This window comes from Fundulus heteroclitus, chromosome 3, assembly GCF_011125445.2.
Source record: "Fundulus heteroclitus isolate FHET01 chromosome 3, MU-UCD_Fhet_4.1, whole genome shotgun sequence".
Classification (NCBI taxonomy): domain Eukaryota; kingdom Metazoa; phylum Chordata; class Actinopteri; order Cyprinodontiformes; family Fundulidae; genus Fundulus; species Fundulus heteroclitus.
In genome coordinates, this window is record NC_046363.1 from 31,915,450 (window position 1) to 31,938,558 (window position 23,109).

A 23,109-nucleotide genomic window follows, 5' to 3' on the forward strand; every position below is an offset into this window, starting at 1 on the left:
CCCTAAACGCAACCTGTCATGAAAAGCAAAATCGGTGCACAAAACAAGCTTCCAGGAAACAGCTCCAACATGCCACACTCTTGGCTGCATGTGTGTGAACGGCCCTCGCCCAAGAAATACATCCAGACAATCTGATACCCGGCTGCTTTAAAAAATGCATCCTTGCCGAGAATTCAGACCTTTTCATCTTTCCGCATTCAGGCTCCCCTGTAACCTCCCCTACTTCCCCATCTCTCGTCCACATACCATCCTTCTAATCCCCTTGACTGAAGTGCGGGAGACCCAGTGGCTCTGGGCACAAAAAAAAAAAAAAAAAAAGAAGTAAATTAGAGAGGAGAGAGGACTCAAGATCAGAGAAAGGATGGAAAAGAAGAGTCTCTCAAGCAGCAACCGGAATCTGAGCCAGAGAAAAACGAGGGCGGCTGAGTGCAAAGCAAGTCGAATTAATAAACGACAGCCATATTTTTAATTAAAAGCACTTTGTTTTTATTGTAACAAAATTGTTTATTACAGCAACAAGAAAATAGCTTAAGCCAGGGAATTAAACAAGCTGCTATAAACAGATGAGAACCAAAGACAGACAAAATGCCATAAAAAAAACACGCATAAATTAAGCAGCCGTTCTTAAAACATCAACGATGAAGTAAAATCTGGATCGGCTGTCTTTTAAGCACATCTTTTCCAAACACAAAAAGAAAATCCCCCCCCCTCCCCTGCCCCCAGTCATAGATTTCAATAGTCAAATTCATGTATTCCTGATGTAACTTTGTCCAATTCTTGACTGAAGCATTAAGTAACCTCAACCTTTCACTTGACTTTGAGTTGATCTCATAAAGTCTAACTGTCTGCAACAGTGAGTCTCTTATCAGTGCCACTGGCAGGCAGGACAGCGTCATTACTCATTCCTGTCCTGTAGCCTGAGGTTGTAGAGGGGAGCAGCAGCAACCGCAGACAACTGCTGCGCTTGAGTCGAGGAACTCCAACAAGCCCCGAACAAGGAGCTTCGCTTCTTTCCACAATGTCCGTGTGAGGAGCTGCTCATGAAGGATGATTCTTTCTCGCATGGCTCTGACTAACAACTCTTAGAAGGGAGGGCTATTAAAATAAATCTATAACTAATCCTATCATTAAACTCGGTGGACACAATTTAACAAGCATTTTATCCCCAGCTCTGTGGAGAAAACATCTAAAGTTGTTTCATTACCATCACACAAGTCAATGTAAAAAAAAAAAAACATAAATGAAAAATTAATGATTTATTGCTTCTTTGAAGTGGCTAATCGGAAACGAAGAACCATGGCTTTTTCCCGTCTGCAGGTTCACTAGGAGTTGAAGTGAGTGTGCCTTGAGTCCTCGGTGTGTGCATACAGTGTAGCTTTCAGGGCACCACGGTGTAAGGTTGATAGGGCAACATTTTCTGGCGCTCATTGATCGCATAAATCCATGCGGGCTTCACAAAGTTCAGGTTGCAATTCTCCATCAGCGCCTGTGATTGGTGTGAGCGACAAACATAAAAAATACAAAACAGAAAATGTGTAAATCTTTTAAAAATCCTTAAAAACACACGGTCTTGACTGACAGTGACTAAAATCAGCCAGTGTTTACTTAATCGGTTCTGACCAGAATTCCCGCCTTTTTGGACTTTAAACGATCAAAAATGGCCTGGTCTACGAGGCACTTCTTATTATCATTATTAAAAAGATAGATAGATGATAGATAGATAGCTTTATTGTCATTTTGTATGCACAAAGTGCGTACAGAACGAAATTTCATTTGCATACAGCTTGAAAAAAAAATCACTCTAGAAATCACTCTAAAAATCACAGTAGATCGCACTATTTATAAAAAATATATCAGGTGAGGGAAACATGCATGGGTATCAAGGTGTACCAAAATTTTAAGAGCATTCTGGTGTCCAAAATGTTTTAAAATTTCCGGTCATGCCATTCTTACGGCTCAAAGTCCTTTTTCCTGAGACGCAAGAGGAAGTGCCATTAGGCCAGAGTTTGCTCTGAATGGCGCATCGCTTAAAGTAATTTCTGGTCAGGCCAAAATCCATAGCAATGGTTTTTAATAAAGACCCTGTGAACAGAAGCTTTGAGTTGCCCATGTTGGCCTTTGCTGCTGAGTTTTTGGTCTGTAGGGCAGAACAAAAAAAGGGATTGCTAATATTTGACACATTTAACAAGATGGAAAGAAAATCTAAACTTTCAGGATTTGACCTGCAGATCAAACAGAAACCGTCCACTGTCTTGCTAACTGATTGGTCCATTTCTCGTAATATTAAACACTTGGAAAAAATACTTTAAAAATGTTTTAATTTAGCAGCAGTAGGAACAAATTGTATTTTTATGTTTAGATAAAGGCATTTCTATCATATTATAAATGGTTGTTTAAGCTCTTTGATACAGTGATATACCCAAGTCAAGATTATTATAGTGTGCATCTCTTACCAGTCCGTGTTTATTACATGCCTTGGGTTATAATTAGTGTTGCGCCAATGCCATTTTTTGGCCCCGATACCATCTATTTGAAATTGATGTGTGTGTATATATGAAGAACTGCATACTACTTAGGGTAGTAGAACTTTTTATTGCCTACCTGGAATGGGTGACAATAGTTGAATAAACTTTTGGCTCTCAAAGGCCAAAATAGTGCAACATTTGTGAAATTATAACATGTATAATAGTAGTGCAACAGTAAGACAGTAAAATTACATTAATAATTGAATAATCTCTTTTAAACCCTGAGTTTTGGCTCTCAAATGCCAAAATAGTGCAACTTTTATGAACTTATATAACATGAATAATACTAGTCGGGAGAGAAAAGGCTGCGTTAAAGTGACATACAAACATCAAAATGGTATCGGTGCCTATTTGTTGGTACTCGCCGATACCGATACCACCATTTTAGAGCTGGATCGGGGCCCCGTCCGATACTGGTATTGGTGCAACGAGTTATAATCTTGTCCTCTGCATTTGCAATAATACCTCTATCAAAGAACCTGCGGGCCCTTTATATTAAGGGTTTGTTAAATGTGTTAGTTGAGTTAAAACAAAGAGTACACAATGGATTTTATATTTGTTAGAGTCTGTCGAAGGCAATTTGGAAAGGGACAAAAGTGCAGGACAGCCCTGATCGGTGCACATTTACTGAAAACCAACTGAGCTCCACAGTTTCATGCATGTTTGAAGGATACTTGTAACAGCTCTAGAGAAGCTGCAATCATTTTTTACTACGCCTTGCAAAATGGAAATCCCTGTGTACTGAACTATTTAATTAATGCCAGGATTGGTACTTTTAAAAGCTGTTTTAGAGGTACACTCTAACATTTCCTCCAGCTATTTGTCTCAGAATTATCCTTTGGAAGCAGCACATAAAGGCGAGTTTATATTATTCATCAAAATGTAAAATGTTACACTTCGTTGGACATTTTTAGTCAATTACATTTCAGAGGAAGAGCACTTACATCTTCAAAGGACTCGTGCCATCCTTCACTGGTCACTACGAACTGCACTTTATCCGACATGTATTCCTCGATCACCCTGAAGAAAACGCAGCAGTGAGATGTGCAATCAAAACTGAATAGACTGTGTCTTTGCCAGATTCCTGGAGTTCAGTTTTTTTAAAGCGCCTTGAAGGAAACTAAAGTTTTCTCATACCCGTTAAAGGCAACGATGTACCGTAGAAGAAGTCGCCTCTCGTTGTTCGGGAATTTTCCATAAAGGAAAAAGTGCTTTCCATTGAGGAAATCTAAAAGGAAACCCACAAAACACACACACACACACACACACACACACACACACACAAAACAAGTTTTCAACAAAGGAGACAGGTGCAAGACTTGACAATGTGGAGGACAGTAATTTATAGATGCCTTTTGTCAAAAGGGAGAGAGCACAAAAGCAAGCAGAAGACACTTTGGCGTTTGTGTTTGGCCATCAATTTTGAGAGCAGCTGCAGCATCTCATGCATCAGGTCGTCAGAGACAGATGTGTTCTTGCGAGCGGAGCATAAATAACAGAGACAGGAAGACGGCGAGATAAGAGCAAAGGCGGATGTACCTGGCAGCTCAGGGATGGGATGATCCTCTTCCGCTTCAGCGTCCGTGTTTTCATCCGTCGACCCCCCATACGGGTCCTCCTCTTTTACTGATGATTCTTCCGCCGCCGCTTTCTTCTGCCTGCTCTCCACCCTTTGACAGGAGGAATACATCGTGGGCCACATCTTTCAATCCTCATCACAAAGGGAGACTCTCTCCATTTATCTAAAGTTTTTTTTTTTTTTTTTTGTTCGTAGCTACAGTCCTGAGCAACAATCCCGGACACTGGCTCCCTCCAAAGAATCTCTGTAATATCCTCAGAGTCCTGAACAAAATCGCTGAAGACCGTTCAAAGACATTGTCCTCTTTTGTATCTCAGTCCAGTACCTGGCCATTCTAAGAGCTTTTTTTAGTAAGTACAAAAAAAGGGATGCATCACTTGGCACAACTCAAATATGACCTATGAATGGTTGAAATCTAAAGGGCTCTTAAATGCAAACAAGGAACCAGTGCTGTGCCAACAAGAAACATAGCAAAGTACCAGCATGTCTTATTTCAGAGGGAGAGAATAGTTGTTCTTATCTCTATACTGTGACAAACATAACAATATTTCAGCAGAAACAAAGATCTTCAAAACGTTATTAGCTTTAAATGAGGCATTTAAGGTCATCAACTGAAGGATGATGGATGTAACCCAAATTCTTAAAGACATGGCGTTCAAACAATGTTCATCTGCTGTAGATCTCCTTTTTTTATTCTGTGAAACCTGTTTTTCTCTACTTGTAGTCTTTATTCAATTACTTTCAAAGCACGCTCTGCTCAATATTTTTTCATTTCCAGGTACAAGACATGGACAGAACAGGAAAAGGAAGACGCCAAAGTGTAAAATATTTAAAAGCCTTTGGAAACTTGAACGTCTGATTGCAATGAAAGAATCACAGATCCGTTTTAGGCTGATCTCTGGTCTGCTTTTCATTTCTTCATTTAAACAATTGTTTACAGTCTACCTATAGTAAAACGTTGTTTTCCACTTAAGTCAGAAGAAAAGTCCATGTCCCACAACGGTAGAGTGAGTAGCAACAGATTAGATCTCTAGTCAAGGCCGGTTTAAAAGATCACGAGCGAGTCTGGCTGATTGGAATCAAGATTAAAGATCAGAGTTCGTTAAAAATGTGTTGAATTAACCATTATTATTATTATTATTATTATTATTATTATTATTATTATTATTATTATTAGTAGTAGTAGTAGTAGTAGTAGTAGTAGTAGTAGTAGTAGTAGTAGTAGTAGTAGTAGTAGTAGTAGTATTGGTATTTGAACTATTAACTCCAGTGAAAATGCCTCATCCTTTTATGAGACATGTCATCAGCTGATTAAGACAACCTTTAGGAAATAGCCAATAGTAAAATTGCAACACACAACATGGTTAAACATGAGTTATAATTAGGTGTGTAATTAATTTTTGTAAAAGATAACTTCTGATCAAAAGCAGTTCATACAAAAGGAGTAATAATTTCGACTCATATCTATCTTTAGATACTTTAAAATCAACACACCCTCCTGAAGATACCATTTGTTTACATTTTGACACTGAAATAGAAGTATGCATTATATTCAAAGTATATTTAAAACTAACAGAAAATGACCTGAAGTTGGCAAAGGCTGTTTGAAAACAACATAAAAAGATGCATTCATGACACCAATCTCATCCAACCTAAAAACTACAGGCCCAGCCCGTGCTAATTCTTCTGGTTACCTCTGCAGCTCATCTTCCGTATCCACTCCAGATTCATCATCACTTCCATCTGCCCCTGTTAGAAAAATAGGTTTCGAGAAAATTATTGAGGACATCCCTGAAATGTCAGATTTACTCTGGAGGAAAAAAAGAAAGGTCTTACAAGGGAATTACATTTGTGAGGTAAATATTTGTTTTTACAACTCGACATATGAATTCAACAACAGTAAATTGTGCTGACTGCAGTATGACCCTAATCTTCAAACTAATTAACTTCAATATGAAGGAGAGTTAAATCTGCTTTAAATTCCCTGCCATCTGTGGAGAGGAGTTGGAAGTCTAATTAAAATGCCAGGTGAGTCCACATTTCTATGAAATATACATAAGCTTTTCATTCCATGTAACCTTGCTGGCAACACAGTTATTGGCAACCTGTGTTGTTGGGGAGGGGGGGGGCGGCTCTTTTTTAAATGCGGTCCCCATGTAACATGGTGTGTTGGCGGGTCAGCGCTCGTTGTCGCTCCTTAATGATGCACCTCAGCACTTTACTCTGGGCCTTGCATTAACATAGAAATGAGAATCATGCACAAGTCCCTGTGCAGTCATTACTCCTCCACTCCATTCTCTCTTTCCCCCAAACTGCATGGTTTCTTACTTCTGCCCTTTTCCCAGCGGTGCTGTCAAATCATCCATTTCCAAGTGGCTTATAATAGTTAGCCCCTTTGTCTAATCCTATGACTCTCATTTTGTCCCCTACCTCCCTCTTTATTCATCCTGTCCTCTTCAGCTGTTGTCCTCTTTCAGGCTCCGGTTATTTGAGGGGATAAAATCAATCACTTCAAATCAGTCACTTAATCTCGGCTCGTGGATTTGTTCCACACAGACATATGTTCTTACTCATTTATATCTAAAGAGATCTGTATTTCTGTCATTCAATTTTTTTCCTTATGTACTTGACAGACAGATCTCATTGACTAAAAAAAAAAATTGTCCTTACTACTTGATAATCACTACAGTTTATCCAACAAATGGTGTGTTTCTACATGGTTTATTACGTTCAATTGAAGACATGTTTGAGACCATTAGGTTTTATTTGAGGCTTATGTTTAGGTAGCCTCGTGAGACCATCCTGATCTCGCGAGCTTTCAAGGTTTCACTCGCAGATCAGTCTGGCTACTCTCCGTTAAAGAAAATTTGGAGCCGTTCACCAAACGAACGTCCAATCAGCGTTGGCTTTGAGGCGGGTTGAGGTGTGACGCAACGGGAAGCGCGTCAGTTCAGTCTAAACAACATGGCGGTTTCAGCCGATGAAACTAGCGTTAGCGTGGCTATCGAGCAAGTTTTATCGGAATTACAGAGTAATTTATTTGCTGAGCTAACGAGCCTTTACCTGCAGCAGCAAGAGTAGCTTGGCTTGTGGTTGTGTTTTCGTCGTCGCTCTGTTACGAGTGACGACGAATCTGATTGGTTCATTTGGCCCGTCTATCACCAACATAGGCCAATCAGCTAACCAGTATTTTCGCCCCTTCCCAAAATTACTTCAACGGAAGGTTTCCAGATGGATATGCGGAGCAAATCTATCTGGCGGAGTCAGGTAAATGTTTAGGAGCCACACATTCAACGAGGTGAATAAGTGATTCAAGCTGTTCGGTACTTAGGTAATTATTTTAGTGCAACAGCTTCATAGAGAAAAAAAAAAGAGACTAGATTAAAAACTATATCTATTATATTTATACCCCACTTCTTGTCTCTGCTCTGACATCCAGGGCTTTCAGGACAAGGCAGACGCCTGTGCCTGCGAGACAGCAAGGGGGAACTCATGCAGCTCGACAAGCTGTCCTGAGATAGTAACAGTAGACAGATTGCTGCTTTTATGTGACGCTGCTAAATATCCAAAAACACAGAAAAGTCACTAGAGTTGTTTCTCGTCGCTTTTTTGAATAAAAGCTGCGAGAGAGGTCAGAAAAAAATACTGGCGCAGCACAGCGGGCACCAGTAGCTTCAAACACTGCCGCCTCACAGTGAGACAGACAAGAGCTGTTGGTTTTTCAAAATAAAGTAAATCTGAAAAATTTAAGTTGAATATTCACAGCTTTTTTTCCCAACTTAAAGGGCAGTACACACTAAAAAGTGTCTAAGGATATCGTTAACATCTATAATACTTCAGGATCAACTGACTGGGAATCGCAATACAATGCTCCCCCTCTAGGCTCCCAAAGTGTTTAGATATTTATTAGCCAGATTAATGAGAAAGTAAAACTTACTTTCGGTTTCAAGCATCCAGTACTCTGGCATCAGTGAAGTGTCGGCATAGTGTGGTGTGAGTTTAAGTTATGGTGCGATATTTGAGATGCAGGTACGTCAATCCTGTGGCAGAGGTGCACACATGCAATACAAAGAGCATACGGCACCACTGACACTGATAAGGCAAAGTTTTTGGACAGCTCCAAGAATCAGAGCAGCCTGTCTTAGCTCAGGAGAAAGTGTGACATCTACAGTCTCAAATAGATAGTAAGTTGACACTGGAACGTTATTTTCTTATGGCATTTGTGTCTTCCTGTGCCATTGAAAAAATGGCAGATATGCAGTAGTGTGACAGTATAACAATTTCAGTAGTAAAGGGGAAAAAAAGAGCAAAATTGAGAACTTATACTTTGCCTCGAGGTTCATTTCTGTTTTTAAACTTTTGGGGCAAAGTTAATAGATAATGAGGATCAGCAATTACTGAGCTCAGTGAACCGCCCAAAGTAGCATAAAGCTTTGATGTCGCAAACAGGGAATTTTGATTGACAGCATGCATGATTCTCAGACACCCAACTCGTCATTAACCTTTCGGGAAATCTGAATGCTATTATAAAAACCATGCAATTGCATTATATCTATGTACAAGATTCATATTTGCTCATCTGCAGTAATAAACCATTTGCTGTGGAGGATGATGACAATTCACAAATTATGTTTTATACACTGTTTAGGAGTTTGGGGCGAGTTAGAGGCTGGAACAAAGAGCGAGGAAATCCCTAAATTTGACAACTAGGTAGGTGATCCATCAGCCGTGCATGTCCGTGTATGTGCACACAGGCTAACTGGAACTTTATGCTAATAATAAACTGAGGTATGAGTTGGTCTGCAACTGTGGCACACTGAGAAAGAAAGTTTAAACTTAGCCATAATGAGAAGAGGGACTCATGAAGTTGCAGAAGAGAAAAAATTAAAAAAGAGGTTTAAAGCAATCAAATGCAAAAATAATCAGGAAACAAGGAAACCTCTTAAAAAACTTAGGGAAGCGTATAGGACTGTCACTGTGCTTAAATTATGCATGAACTATTCGCATGTGGAAGGAGAGTCTTTTATCAAAGAAATGTGTTTCTTTGAGATGTTAAATTTACTGTTAATTATTAGCATGAGCTTCACATATGCCTATTTTTATAAACACTGTTCATGAAAACACTTATGCCAGCCTTATAATACAAGTTAGAAAAGATTTTAAAATGAAGAAAAACTTTAATCTGTTGAACTTGTCCAGTATTCAAACACCATGCCATTATTGTGCATACCTTATTTCCTCTGTATCACTCCTTTCATTAAACGTCCACCAATTAAAACTTTTCATTCTACTTACCTCCTCTGAGCTTTGGTTACAAATGCACAGAAACACTATTTCAGACTTTAAGCATGCAGCCATTTCCACAAAGACATGTCTATGATACCTAAGTATAAGAATAACCACAATAAAGTACAATGAAAGGGATATCAGGACATTTAACATCAAATTTTCCATAAAAACTACTGACTGATTACCTGGTTCATCCACATCGGTTGAACCCCCGTATTCATCATCTTCATCCTTTTTCAATGGCGTCTTTTTCGGGGTGACTTGTCTGTTCTGCTTTTGCGGAGTCTGCGAGAAGAACAGAACCCCAGACTTTTAAATCTCCCAGATTTACTTTAACCCCACGGTTATATTTATTGGCTCACTTATAAAGACAAATTGACCTTTGTTTCAATTTCCTCCTCCTCACTCTGGTCGTCGACCTCCATTTCACTCTCCGAGCTGGACTCTGCTCCATCCATCAAGTAGCTGACGGCACACAAGAAACAAAACGTGTCAGGATGATGAAAGGCCAGAGGGGAGGGAACAGCTGGGCAATATATCTCGTTTCACCATCTGCTTTACAACATGATTCAAGGTGTAGCGATCCCCTTACCTGTCAGCCTCGACACCAAAAAGCAAGTTTCAGACATGTCCTCATGTTTAAAACATCACCAGTGCCTCTGAATAAAATACTTTTAAATCTAGCAGTTCTTATACAGATTTAATCTCCGTAAGAGAGGCGGCAATTTGTTTTAAAGAAAGATATCCAAGACAACAAATACAAAATGTCCTCATAATTAAAAGTGTTGGTGGTTTTGCATTGTTGAACTGATCAAATCATATTTTAATTTGATCTAAAGCTTCCCCAAACTATATTTCAAATTTAGTTAGGGATTGCTTTGTTCAATTTTCTCTGCAAAGATTAAAGCGTGCGCAGAAGTACTGATTCATAAAGGGAATAGCAGAGGAGAAAATTCAACAGAAACTTTCCGGGACATACACAGGTGAATCTCAGCAAATTGGAAAAATTATTATAGAAAAGTTTTCATAGAAAACTTAATTAAATCAAAGAGTGAAACAAGTCCAGAGTAATCATACAGTGCCATATTTACAACTTTTCATTAGTTAATTTTAAAAGCTATGGTTTACAGGGAATTAAAAACTCTAAATTCAGTTACTCAGAAAATTAGAATATAACAGAATGTCAATAAAAAGGATTTTAAAGAGAGAAATATTACAAACCACAGCATAATTGAAAAGACTGCAGATCTGACAGTACACAGGGAGGGCTCAACTGTGTTGGGAAATAAAAATATTCACAAGCAACAAGGATAACCAGTCTTGAGATTTTCGTGAAGCAAAGTCTATTCAAAAGTTTGGAGTAGAGTCAAAAGATTGAGTCAGTTATTAAGGAGCGACCACACACCGGCGTATCCAAGACATCTGCTACACTGCTGCATTACTCGTCATGAGCTGCTCTCTAACCAGAGACAATGTTAAAAGTGTCTAACATGAGCACTTCAGGTCTCATTTAGAAAATAAGACATAACTGCACCATGTATCCCATCTGTAAAGATGGGCATACACTGTACGAGTTTTTGTCCTTTTTGGGCCAATTCATCAGTCGTGTGAGAATTTTTTGGATCGGGCAGAGTTTCAGCGGGATGGTGCATCCTGCGTCGTGTCGTATACAGACGGTAACGAGGGGCAATTAGCCTCTCACGACCACCTCCGGATCAGGAATCGGACGGTCAGATGAAAATCAAACATGTTTGAAATTCAGTCGGCCCTCGTAATGTGATCGTGAGCGCCTCCTGCTGTTCAAGCAGAACTACGAGCGTCTACGAGGTGATTTCCCCCGACCTTGTGCACTGCGCATGTGCAAACAAGGGAATTCTTCTTCTTCTTCTCAGACGAAAACATAGGAGTGGAGAGAAGCAAGGCGGCAGTAGGTGTGACATGGAGTCAAACTACGGAGGTGCAACTCGTAGAATTGTCAAGGCAGCGCGTTTCGTTCTAGTGAGCCTCATATTTAATGGTGAGCATCGACACTTCCGTCTTTTTCTTCTTCTACCGTTTACATTTGGCTTCCGGATGGACGAGTGCGAGTAGCGCCATCTCCCTACGGGGCTGAATCCGATGTGGTTTTTAGATCTACAGCGTGAGCAGTCAGATCGCATTAGAGCGTCGGGCTGTACAGTGTAAGAACAGGAATGGTGAGCTGTGAACTTTTATACCTTGCAGTTTCGTCGTACCGTTTGAGCTGTATCTGAGTACAACGACTGAAAATATCGTACAGTGTCTAATTATTTGAGTAGCAGGCATTAAAGCTCTCTATGTACATCATATATTTGGTGACACTAGTTGCTTAATGCAGCATAAAAATTTGTGGTGATAATCTGGTCAAGTCATTAAGAAACTACACTTAAGTTTTTTCAATGCCAAGACACCAGATTATCACTTACATTTTTCCAGAAGCTGGCAAATCTTCATTGCTCGTTAAGCCACTACAGTTGAAACAATAACATTGACAGCAACATGGTACAACGCATTATTTTGTGCATGTAAACAGCGCGGAAACATCCTGTCCTATGAACACTGAAAATTAGCTTCAGTACGACTGACTAAATGTCACGTAAATAATAGAGAGAACTGCTAAAAACAGTCAAAGTATGAAGTTTTACTCAATGTTGCTGCAAGTAGCAGCCATCTTGAACGCAGAAGTCAGGCATAGAAACTGTAGCACCGACTTTCCGACTCTTAATTTTGACTTTAGGGAGAGTTCCAGTTGCAATTTCCTGCTCGGAGGTCGGAAATTCGAGGTTCGAGGAAGGTACAACCAATCGTTATTGTCCCCGTAGGGCAAAAAGCAGGAATATACCAGCCAGGGGGTGGCTCTGATCACGGGCCTTGCTAAGTGCTCTGAGCTGGTAAAGGGCAGTGAGGCCATTAAGGTGAATACCTGAAACTTTGCTACACGCTCCTACAATACCCTGCAGTCTATTTTTTTTGTTTGAGGGAGATGGAGCCAAACCAACAAATAAAGGAGAAGGTGAGGATGGATTCAATGAAATAAGAGTAAAACATGCTCATAAAACTGCTATCAATGTTAAATTTACGCAGCTTCCTGTAAAAATACATGGGCTGGTGAGGCTTTTTACACACAGCATCAACTTGGGTCTCAAAGGTCAGCTTGTCGTCTATGTAAGTCCCAAGGTACTTGTAATTGTTGACCAACTCCACTGTTTCATTCTCAATCCTAACAGAGGGGAAAGATTGTGGTTTTTTTTTTACGAAAGTCAATCAAAATCTCTTTAGTTTTTTTCACGTTGATTTGTAGGAAGGAAGAGCTGAACCAATCCATAAATGTCTTCACAACAGGACCATGCTCCAGGTCATGACTGCTCAGCATGGACACAATAACAGAACCATCTGCAAATTTAACAATGTGTCGCCCTGCATGTTGACTTCATTGGTGTATGACACAAATAATAAAGGTGAAAGGACGAAGCCCTGTGGTGAATCAGTGAAGAAGAAAAGAGTGTCTGATAAAACACCATTATCCCTCACGCGTCGTGGTCTTATCGTTAAAAAGTCAATAATCCAGGCTATAACACCAGGATCAATGGAGGACAAATGGGACACAGCATGTTTGCTAAGAACCCAAAGCAAAAATACAATAACACGTTTTGATGTTTTTTCTTTTCTCATTTATTCCCAATCCTATAGTTATCGCATTCACCAACATTATTGCCTTTAGTGTATTCTCCTAATATTGTTCAACCCTAGTCCCAGAGTCTGGAGGAAGAGTGGAGATGCTTTGAGTCCAGTGGGAGGTTTCCTCAGTCAGTGATTCTTTGGAGAGCCGTGTTATCTGCAGGCGGTCCACTGTGTTTTATCAAGTCCAATGTCAGCGCAGTGGTCTACCAGGGCTTTTTGGAGATGCTAATCACACGTACCGATACCTGTTTAAATAATGATGGTGACACTATGCTTGCAGCAAACTACAGGGACCTAAACCACAGACATAATCTGTTGTGTATTGTCAAGAGGAAGCTGAGGACCAATAATGCAGCTGGGCTGAAGGGTAATATTTAAGGGACTTGGGCTTCATTATCTCCTCAGCATGGTCTCAGGATGCTCACATCCATGTCACACTGGAATGACGTAGTAATTCATGCAAAAGGAGCCCGTACGAAGTATTAAGAACATTTACTGTGCATTACACGGGTAGAATTACATTTCCCGATATGTTCAATTTAGGGTTTTCATCAGCTTTAAGCCACATTTATCAAAATTAACAGAATCAAAGCCTTGAAACATATCCATATGTGTGTAATGAATCTATAAGAGTATGCCTTTTTGAAACAATATTGATATTTTAATTTATTAAGACACTCCTGTACAAAACAGACAGGAACCAGAAAGGACCATCCTAGTTGCCCCTTAAACAACATCATCATCATCCAAATAACTTGCAGACCAGGAGGAAATCAAGCGCCAACCTTTCTCAGACAATCCCCCAAGCCACTATAAAGTCAACTGAAAGTTATCTGTAGGGAGATTTAAAGCACAGACTTGATATACCAGAGATAAGGTGGGATCATTTCAGCACACACTGAAGGAGGATATCTACCTGACCTCCGCTTAGGCCAGGAAATTGGAAAATGACGAATGAGACTACGTGAGAGGGGAGAAAATATTCAAACGTGCCTCAATTATTCCTCTCTCATCGTAAATGGGAGAAATGATTTCTTTGACAGATTTAAACCCCACCATTAGCTCAAAGAGAAGTTTTGAAGCCTCTAAATTAGCCTATTAGCAATTGCAGGCCTCGCCTTATGAATTCAAACATGTTGGGAGCAAGCAGTCAATCTGAGAATCGCAGAAACTAAACATCCTCATCAAATATGTGGTCTGAGATCTGAAGGTCAACAAAACTCTGCTTCCAGACTTGTTTTAACGAATTCCGCAAATACAAGATGAACACGGTGATTTAAATGTAAAATCATGGCCAGCGTGATCACAGATCAAGCACAACAATGTAAACAGCTGGTTAAAGGAACTTTAAATAAGAAACACACTCCTTCTAAACGACCTTAAAAAACAGGAAGGGGCAGAAGATAATCAATCAAATTTTATGAGGACAAATTTGTCATCAAATTTGAAACCATAATTCATAACTTTTTTAAAGATATGTAAGAGACCTATTTTATTTTCCTTGGTGCTGCTTCAAACAAGGAAAAGGCAAGAGAACATGCTATTCAGGTGATGCAGGGGTCGCTAATAATATTCTACAGTGAGATTATGCAACTGCATATAAAATATGATACTCTTTTTCTTTTTCTCTTTTTTTTCTTTTTCTTTTTTTACACATCTTCAATCAGGGGTTTCTTATAAATGTGATGGGTACCCCAGGGTGCCTCCTTTTTGGAGCTTTTCCAGGCATGTCCCACTGGCAGGAGAACCCAAAGAACCGTTTATCACATTCTAGTTTAATAGTAAATGCATTATTAAATGACTAGATGTAAGGCAATGTGGAAAATAATTAAAAAATGCCCAGCAAGCAATCACAAAACACAAGGCAACACTTTAACTTTTGCTTGTTTGACCCAATCACAACCTTACTTGCAAAATACATGGCATATAAAGAAAAAACGGCTGCAAATCTGATCAAAATTAAGGGCAATAAAGTTCACTCTATTACAAATATATTAACAGTGTCATGACACTATATTCTATATGAATTAAAGCTCTAAGGGAATATTTATGAAAAAGACAAATATCTCCTTTTGATAATAACGTTTTACACCACTCTCACATTATCACTCACAATCCTTACTAACGTAGCCAATTTAGTTTTATCCTTTACTACATCCACAACTGATAACATTTTTACACTTCACCATTGAGCTGTTTCTGGGCAAATATTTTGGGCCAAACTATCCTCCTTCTGTGGCGTGACTCACCGTGTGAAAGGAAAATTCATTTGTCACTTTGGTTTTACATGTGAGCCGATGTCAGAGCTCCTTGAGCGTTTTCTGCTCTCTTCTGGGTTTTTTTTTTATGCGTCTCTCCATGTTCCCTGATTGTTTAATGACAACGCAGGCACCGTGTGCTGGGGTTCTTAGCTGATGTCACAAACTGATTATTACAAACACTCCACAGGCTGCATGGATGTCAGGAGGCGAGCGAAGCCGCGCGTTTTACCTCCAGATGCTCAGCAACAACAGTTAGAGTGTGAGTGTGCAGATTTGTCCGGGTGCTTGTCATCATCAAAGTAAGTGCTTCTTTTAATTACCCATTGCAGATGCAGCTTTTAAATAAAGAATACATCATCAAAGCCTCACACTCCGAGCGCAGCACAATAGCAGTGCTGGGTGGGGGTGGGTTGGGGTTGGGGGGGTAAGTCTGTGCTCTCTGGCACAATTAGAAATTTACAGAGAGAGGCGAACATGAGGGAGTGATATCAGAGGTTGCTACCAACTTCTCGCTTCTATTCTGCTTCTTGAGAATTTTAAAATAAACCTCAACGATAAAAACTCTAGTAATGTACTCAGCTTTATTTCTTGAAACAGCATATAGTCTTTTTTGAGTTAATTTCTGTTATATGTACATATGTCTTTGTTTTGTATTTTAAATGTATTTCATGCTCTTCTGATTCTCATAGGGTTTTTTTGTGCATGTGCCTAATTGTAGTGAAGCTGCCTATCTCGGCCAGGACTCCCTTAGAAAAGAGGGTTTTAATCTCAATGGGTTCTTCCTGGTAAAATAAAGGTTTTCTTCTGCTTTTCACATGATGGTCTCTGTGTCTTAATTAAAAGTCGTCAAACTAGTCATTTACTGGCAAGCACAGGGTGATGAGCTTCCAGTTCAAACTAGAGACAAATATCAATTATAGCCAAAAGACCAAGTATTTATTGCTTATTGTGAAACTTCCTATTGTATACTCCAACGTAAGGCTTAAATGGAGATTCCATATATGGTTCATTTAATCAAAATTTTTTTTAAGAAACTAAACATCTAACATGTAATGAAAATGGAAAACATAAATAAAAATTGTTTTCCCAAAGGAAGCAGTTACCAAAGTATGTACTACTCATTCATTTACTCCAATCTTTAACCTACAAAACAAGTAGAGTCGTATTCAATAAGTGAGAAAATGCTTTCCATTGAGGCTCATTTGTCAAATTAAGAGCAGCTTTTGAAAATAACCTTCAACCAGGTATTAAACATATTTTTCATTAATACCACACTTCTTGTGTTTTTTACTGGTCTGATGTACCGGTAATCTAATCTTTAATGTGTTTTCATAAACTGTAAGCAGGAAATAAAATAAGGTGAACAGAAATAAAGGCTAAATGACAGATGTGTGTAATTCATCTGTTTAATATGTTTTAGTTAGTAAACTGAGATACATTTTTCAATACTATTCTAATTTATTCAATGGCTCTGTACTTGCTTTAGCTTTAAACCTTAACGTGTCACTAGAAGCAACAATTGGGTGTGATACAAGTATTTTATTTGGAAATAAACTGAAAAAAAAAAAAAACTCAAGACATCCATGTAACGTCATCCTCTTACAACCCCATTCTGAAGCTTCAGTTTGAACTCATGCATAGGTTGTGTAGAAGGATAAATTCAATATCTTATTATGGTATGAACCATCTAGATCTAGAGTGTCCACAGTGCGGCCCCTGATAACAATTCAGGAACGGAACACATTTGGCCTGACAGCACAGTTGATGCAGATGGTGACTTATTATGGTTAATTTGAAAAAAAATAAATAAATCTTACTGACAAATTGAAATCCTCTTGAAATAAAAATGTTAGGTACGATACAAAGTATTCATCTTTAAATATATCCATTTTTTTTTTGCTTTCTGTTAATTTCATAGTAAATAGGAGCAAAATACCCACCGACCTTTACCCAAAAGCAGAACTGGGTGCACCCAAATTTTACTAAACAAGGGTAAATTTACAATAGAGTTCAATAAATCATAATATGCCTTCTGATGAGGCTTGTATGTCAGATTAAAAGCGCCTTTTAAAAACAATCTTTATGTAATCGTTATTAAACATACTTTTCATTAAGCCAACATGTATGTCTGGGATGAGATCTCAGTCCCAGATTTCAGACAGTTTTAAAGGGAGCCAAGTCAGGGGAGCTTGAATCTGCAAATCCCCCCCCCCCCCCCCCCCAATAATGAGGCATATAATTAGAGAGCTGCTGGTGCACGGCGGGCTGAATTTGTGATCACAGCAGGGAGCGTCTCCTCAAGGTTGCTCTCAGTAGCAAGTGAGCATCCCTGCTGAGGTGGGGGTATTTCTGGATGTTTCAATCAGTGAGATTGCTGAGGACAGATTGCACAACTCGGGGAGACAGACAGAGAGCTCTCATCAGACATGGAGTCACACTGCAGTGACATGTTTTGTGCCACTTAATCCCCACCAGCTGCTCGTTTGGATGACTTTCAGCATCACTGCAGGTCTGAAATTAAAATGTTGGTGCAGTTTAACATGCAGTGGCTTGCAAAAGTATTCATACCCCTTGAATCTTTCCACATATTGTCATTTTACAACCACAAACAAATATATTGTATTGGAATCTTGCGTGAAAGACCAACATGAAGTGGTATATATCTAAAAAGTGCATTGTGCAAAAGTATTTAGCCCTCACTCAGTCACCTTTTGTTGCCCTGGACTTCATGGAGCTGTTTGTCTCCAATATTGTCTTAACCAACCTCTGAGGATGTCAGAAAGGAGTCAGTAATTAGCAATCATCAGGCAACTTCTGAAGATAATTGGTTGGACTTAGAGAAAATGAAGCTAAATACTTTTTCACACTGCACTTTTCAGGTTTTTTCTTTAGAAAAAAAATGGTTTTGAACCTTTTTTTTTCCTTCTTGTTCACAATTGTATAGCACTTTGTGTTGATGTTGAACCCAAGATTCCAATAAAATATATTTATTGTTGATCTAATGTGACAACATGTGGAAAAGTTGAAGGGGAATAAATACTTTTGCAAGGAGCTGCATTAGATGACAGCTTTATATTTGGGATTTTTCCACAACTGCGTTCTACATTTCACTTAGGAGTGCATCATATTAGCACAGCATGCAGCTACGATTTTGAGGAAGATGGCAATGATTACATCAGTGGCAATTAATTCATATTTTCCTCAACGTTCTCTTTCATTTACATCACCATGACGGACTCGCTCATCAAAACCGGCGTAGATTTGGGCAGAGAAGTTATTCTTGGAGAGGGTGTTGTTGCATACAAAATTCACACAGGTTAAAAGAAAGATCTAAGAGAAACATTTCTCTTTTGTAGTAACACTAGTAATTACTGGTTTGTAATTGTTTATTTCATTTGTGTGGATGAACGTTGTAACTGCCATGTAACCCGGCTGCCGGTCTTGGCCAAGGACGCTCTTGTAAAAGAGATATTTTTAATCTCAATGAGACTTTTCCTGGTTAAATAAAAATAAATAAATAAAAAAACTGCCAAAAAAAAAGGAGGAGTTGCATGCATGGCTATTGCTTCTCTAATTTATGACTTTCTTACCGTTTGTATGAGATCTTCTCTTTCCTCTTATGGCAGTCCATCACCCATTCTTTCCGAACAATGATGCCGCCTGCTGATTTCACCTGGCTGTACTTGGGGGTGTTGGCGAAGGCACAGCTGGACCGGATAATGGGCCAGAACAGGAGGGTGCATGCAGGAGCAAAGAAAAAAGATGTTTACAACAAAACAGGGAAGCTAACCAGTCCAGTCTGCTGTGACAGTTAAACAGAAAATGCCTTCAAACTGAATTTCTGACCATGTGAACCATAAGTGTATGAAAAGATCCAGAGGGAGATATAAGAAATCATAATTTAAAAATAAACTCTGGTATGTTAAACTTAAATCGAAGGGGTCGTTTTCCCAGTTTGAAAGTGTTTACCATGATTATTATAATTTTTTTTTAATAAAAACAGGGAGAAATGCATCTTTAATGGCCTCTTCTTTTACAGTGGAAACTGATTTCTCCAAACAAAAAGTGTCAAGAACATGTTTTGGCTGTAATATGCTATTCCTGCTCTACCTTCTATTATCTACTCTGTGCAGTTTCCCAATGTATCGATCTTTTGGCTTATCTCTTAGCTCTTTTGCATTTGTTTCTCGTTTATCTCTCCAGATTCTCTGTGCACGGCGGTATCTCTAAGCAGCATCTTTAAGAAGCTGTGCTCGTTTCCAGAGAAGTGCAGCGACGTGCTTCTCTAACTGCTTTTGACACGGTGGGTATTATAGATGAGATGCTACTGAAGTTTGTGTGCTCGCGATGTGTTTCCTCGGCATGCCAGCCGAACACCGCAGAGCTGCACACTTCTAAACAAAAACACGTTTATTTTCCTATTTCTAGTGTCGGAGTCTGTCTTCTGTCCATTCAAATCAAGCGTGGTTGAATGAGATATTCCCTCAGTAGCCGGTTTTGTACTTTTCGTCCAGTGGATTTGTGAAATGCAATAATTTCTCCCCCTCTGTACAAATAAATTATCTGCAATCAAAAAAAAAAAAAAAAAAAAAAAAAGAAAGGTGCGGAGTGATCTGTCTTCTCAATGGTCTTTTGATCCAAGACTAGCATATTTTCTACATTGTTAAGACTCCACATACCGTATTTTCCATACTATAAGTCACACTGTTTTTATTAATTTTGATAATCCTATGATTTATAATCAGGTGTGACATATATCAAAATATGAAGTTATAGTTGTTAATTTGTACCGACTGACATGAACCGAGGAGAAAACATTACCGCCTGCAGCCGTGAGGAGGCGTTCTAGGCTTGTGACAACTGTATGCTGCTCCTCTACCACTGAAACAATTAACTGAAATATTAACTTAAGGAAAAACTGAGAAAGAACGAACACAAACAAAATGCACCCCCCCCCCCCCCCAACAAAAAAAAATCCAAGAAGATGGTTGTTATCTAGTCAGGTATGTTCTTTATGCTATTTTGCAGCTGAATAACTGATAACGTTAACATTCCAGCCTGTTCTGTGTGCTATTGTGTAGCTGAGCAAATTAAATGTCTGCTCTTGGGCTGGGATTTTGTTGTTGGAGGCGTTTTGTTTGACTGATGCAACTCTGGAGCGACTGAGAGTCCAGAGCCATATATCTCCCAGCGCTGTGCCAGCATCAGAGCAGTATTTGTCTGCGGTGTGATCTGTTACATAGCAGTATGTGAAACCATCCGTGCTTCAGTGAGCCCTTTAGGATTGTTCCTGGTTTGTTTGTCTTTAAACATGACCAAAGCTGCTTTTCCAGCACAGAATCAAATCTAAAACCGTGTTTAAGGGATCTGCTTAGCTGGAAATTCTTAATGAAAATACAAATTATGTCCAAATAGATCTACTTGTGGAAAAAGATAGACGTCTAAAGCCATTCATCAGAGTCTTGGTGCAAACCTCATCAGAAATTAACAGTGATAACACGCTGGTTGCATCTCATTTAATTACATTATCATCAAAAGGTTCATTTCAGCAATACTGCCGTATTCAAAAAGAGAAACTCATTATATGCATGCAAGAAATATATATTTAATTGATTATATTAATGCAAATTATGGGTTATGGCTAATGAAAACGCATAAGTTACATTAAATAAAAAGCAGTTTTAACAGAATGATGTCAGCGTACACATCTGTGAGGGAGACTAACGACTTTATGGCTATCCTGCAGGATGACACAAATAGATAATGAGGCACAAAAGGCCATTGCTAAAGAACATCGATGCTTCAAGAGTGATGTATCCAAGTACTTTGATGAAAAGCTGAGTGGACGGAAAGGGTGTGGTAGAAAAAGGCTCACAGGTAACAGGAATAACCAGCTTTGAAATGCTTGGGAAGCAAAGATGATTCATGAGGTTGATAGAAATTCACAGGGCGTGGACTGTGGCTGGAGTTTAAGAGCCACCCAACAAGGATGTGTCCAGGACACGGGCTGCAATCGCCCCTGTGTTGAGCATCGCCTGACCCAGAGACATCAGGAACGTCTTACCTTGGTTAAGGAGAGAAAGGACGGGACTATTGCTCAGTGGTTTGTTTTTCATATGAAATCACATTTTGCATTTCATCTGGAAATAAAAGTCCCAGAGTCGGGAGCAGGCACAGCAAGACACTGAATCCAAGTTGCTTGAGGTCCAGCGTGAAGTTTAAAGAGCCAGCAATGATTTGGGGTGCTGTGTCACGTGGGTGTTGGTCCATTGTGTTCCTAAAGTCCAAAACCAGGGCAGCCGGCAACTAGCAAATTTAAAAACACTCTTCTTTTTTCCTTCAGCAGGCAAGCTTTGCGGCAATAAAGATTTAATGTTCCAGAAGGCCCTGAAACCTGACTATGGTATCACTGCGCTTGACAGGCCTGCAAACTCCCAGGACCTGAACCCCTTAGGAGATCTATGAAGGATTGAAGAGAAAGCTGCGGGACACCAGAGCCAACAATTCAGATGGGTTGAAGGCCACCATCAAAACAACCTAAGCTTCCACAGCAGCTGAGAAGCAAGAGGCTGATCACTTCCACCCCACACCGCAGTGACACAGAAATCCATGCAAAAGGAGCTCCTACAAAGTATTTAGAGTGTATTCTAGCGACTACATGGACGTACTCTTCAGCAAGCTGACGTTTCTTTACCAAAAACCTTTTTTTTAAATTCTATTCTACTGAAAAACTAAATTCTAGGTTTTAATACATCACTCTGTGTGTAATTAATCTATATATGAGTGAAATCATTCAACTTTTCAAGGATTTTCTAATTTATCCAGAAGCATCTGTATCCTTTAAAACAAACAGTAAAAAAAATGTGACATCCAGTAAAGAAATACTTGTTTGTAGGCTGAGGATAACGTGAACATGTGTAATTGGATGATTTGATTATCCCGGGTATCAACTCCTTACTCACATAAGATGTGTGGAGTCAGGTGTCCAGTCGGTTCGATACTTGGCTCCCATCTCAAGCGCCTTTTCTCTCAGCTCCCCTCTAAAGGGGTTCTGGAAGCCGCTCAGGACGAAAACCACCCCCTCCAGGATCCGGTTAAAGGGGACTTGCTGTTCGCTCTTGGATTTTGTCTTCGGTTTGGGTTTGGGTTTAGGTTCCGGTTTGGGCTGGCTCTCCTTTTTCTTCTTCTCAGAGGATTTCTGTGCTGATGACGCTGCAGGGAGATCTGCATTTTAAGCTTTTTTTTTTAAAAAAAAGAAAAAATGAACAAAAAGATTTGTCAGTGATCTGTTACCCTTGGCAGTGGCTGGGCTTGGCGTGCCGACCGGACTCTGTTTGTATTTAGGCGTCGTCGCTTTGGTCTCAGGCGAGCCAGCCGGGCTCATTTTCTTTGCCGGAGGAGGTCCAGAGGCGGACTGTCGCTCTTTGCTAAACTCAAACTTCCTTTTGGCTGGTGGCTAAAAGGCAAAACAAATATAAAGCTATTACAACCAATATGTAGAAAACACACACACAAAATCTGGTTAAAGGAATAGATTCCTAGCTGCAGCTGAATTTACTAAATACTAGTTCATTTGTGCTATGCTTTCCTTTGCTGCCCGCCATTAAATCGGACTCAAGTTTTCTTGTTTTAGGTCAGTTGTGATTACCAAAAATATAACATTTGGTCAATACCAGAATACTAAAAGAACCTTTTCTTTTGACTTTCTTCAAACTCAGAATCTCACATGTATTGCATTTGTTTTTGGTAGAGTTGC

General features: G+C 39.4%; 1 protein-coding gene across 1 annotated transcript in view; it reads right to left on the minus strand.

Moving 5' to 3' along the window:
• Window positions 1-460: 460 nt before the first annotated feature.
• xrcc1 (X-ray repair complementing defective repair in Chinese hamster cells 1) overlaps window positions 461-23,109 on the minus strand; it is a 36,017-nt gene continuing 13,368 nt past the window's right edge. Inside the window, exons 8-17 of the mRNA XM_036135231.1 lie at window positions 22,647-22,809; window positions 22,316-22,565; window positions 18,944-19,060; window positions 9,774-9,858; window positions 9,579-9,678; window positions 5,799-5,853; window positions 4,065-4,195; window positions 3,663-3,753; window positions 3,470-3,545; window positions 461-1,486 (exon numbers count right to left, since the gene is read on the minus strand). Of these exons, the coding sequence (XP_035991124.1) occupies window positions 1,379-1,486; window positions 3,470-3,545; window positions 3,663-3,753; window positions 4,065-4,195; window positions 5,799-5,853; window positions 9,579-9,678; window positions 9,774-9,858; window positions 18,944-19,060; window positions 22,316-22,565; window positions 22,647-22,809 (1,176 nt within the window). The 3' untranslated portion in view covers window positions 461-1,378. The remainder of the gene's footprint in view (window positions 1,487-3,469; window positions 3,546-3,662; window positions 3,754-4,064; window positions 4,196-5,798; window positions 5,854-9,578; window positions 9,679-9,773; window positions 9,859-18,943; window positions 19,061-22,315; window positions 22,566-22,646; window positions 22,810-23,109) is intronic.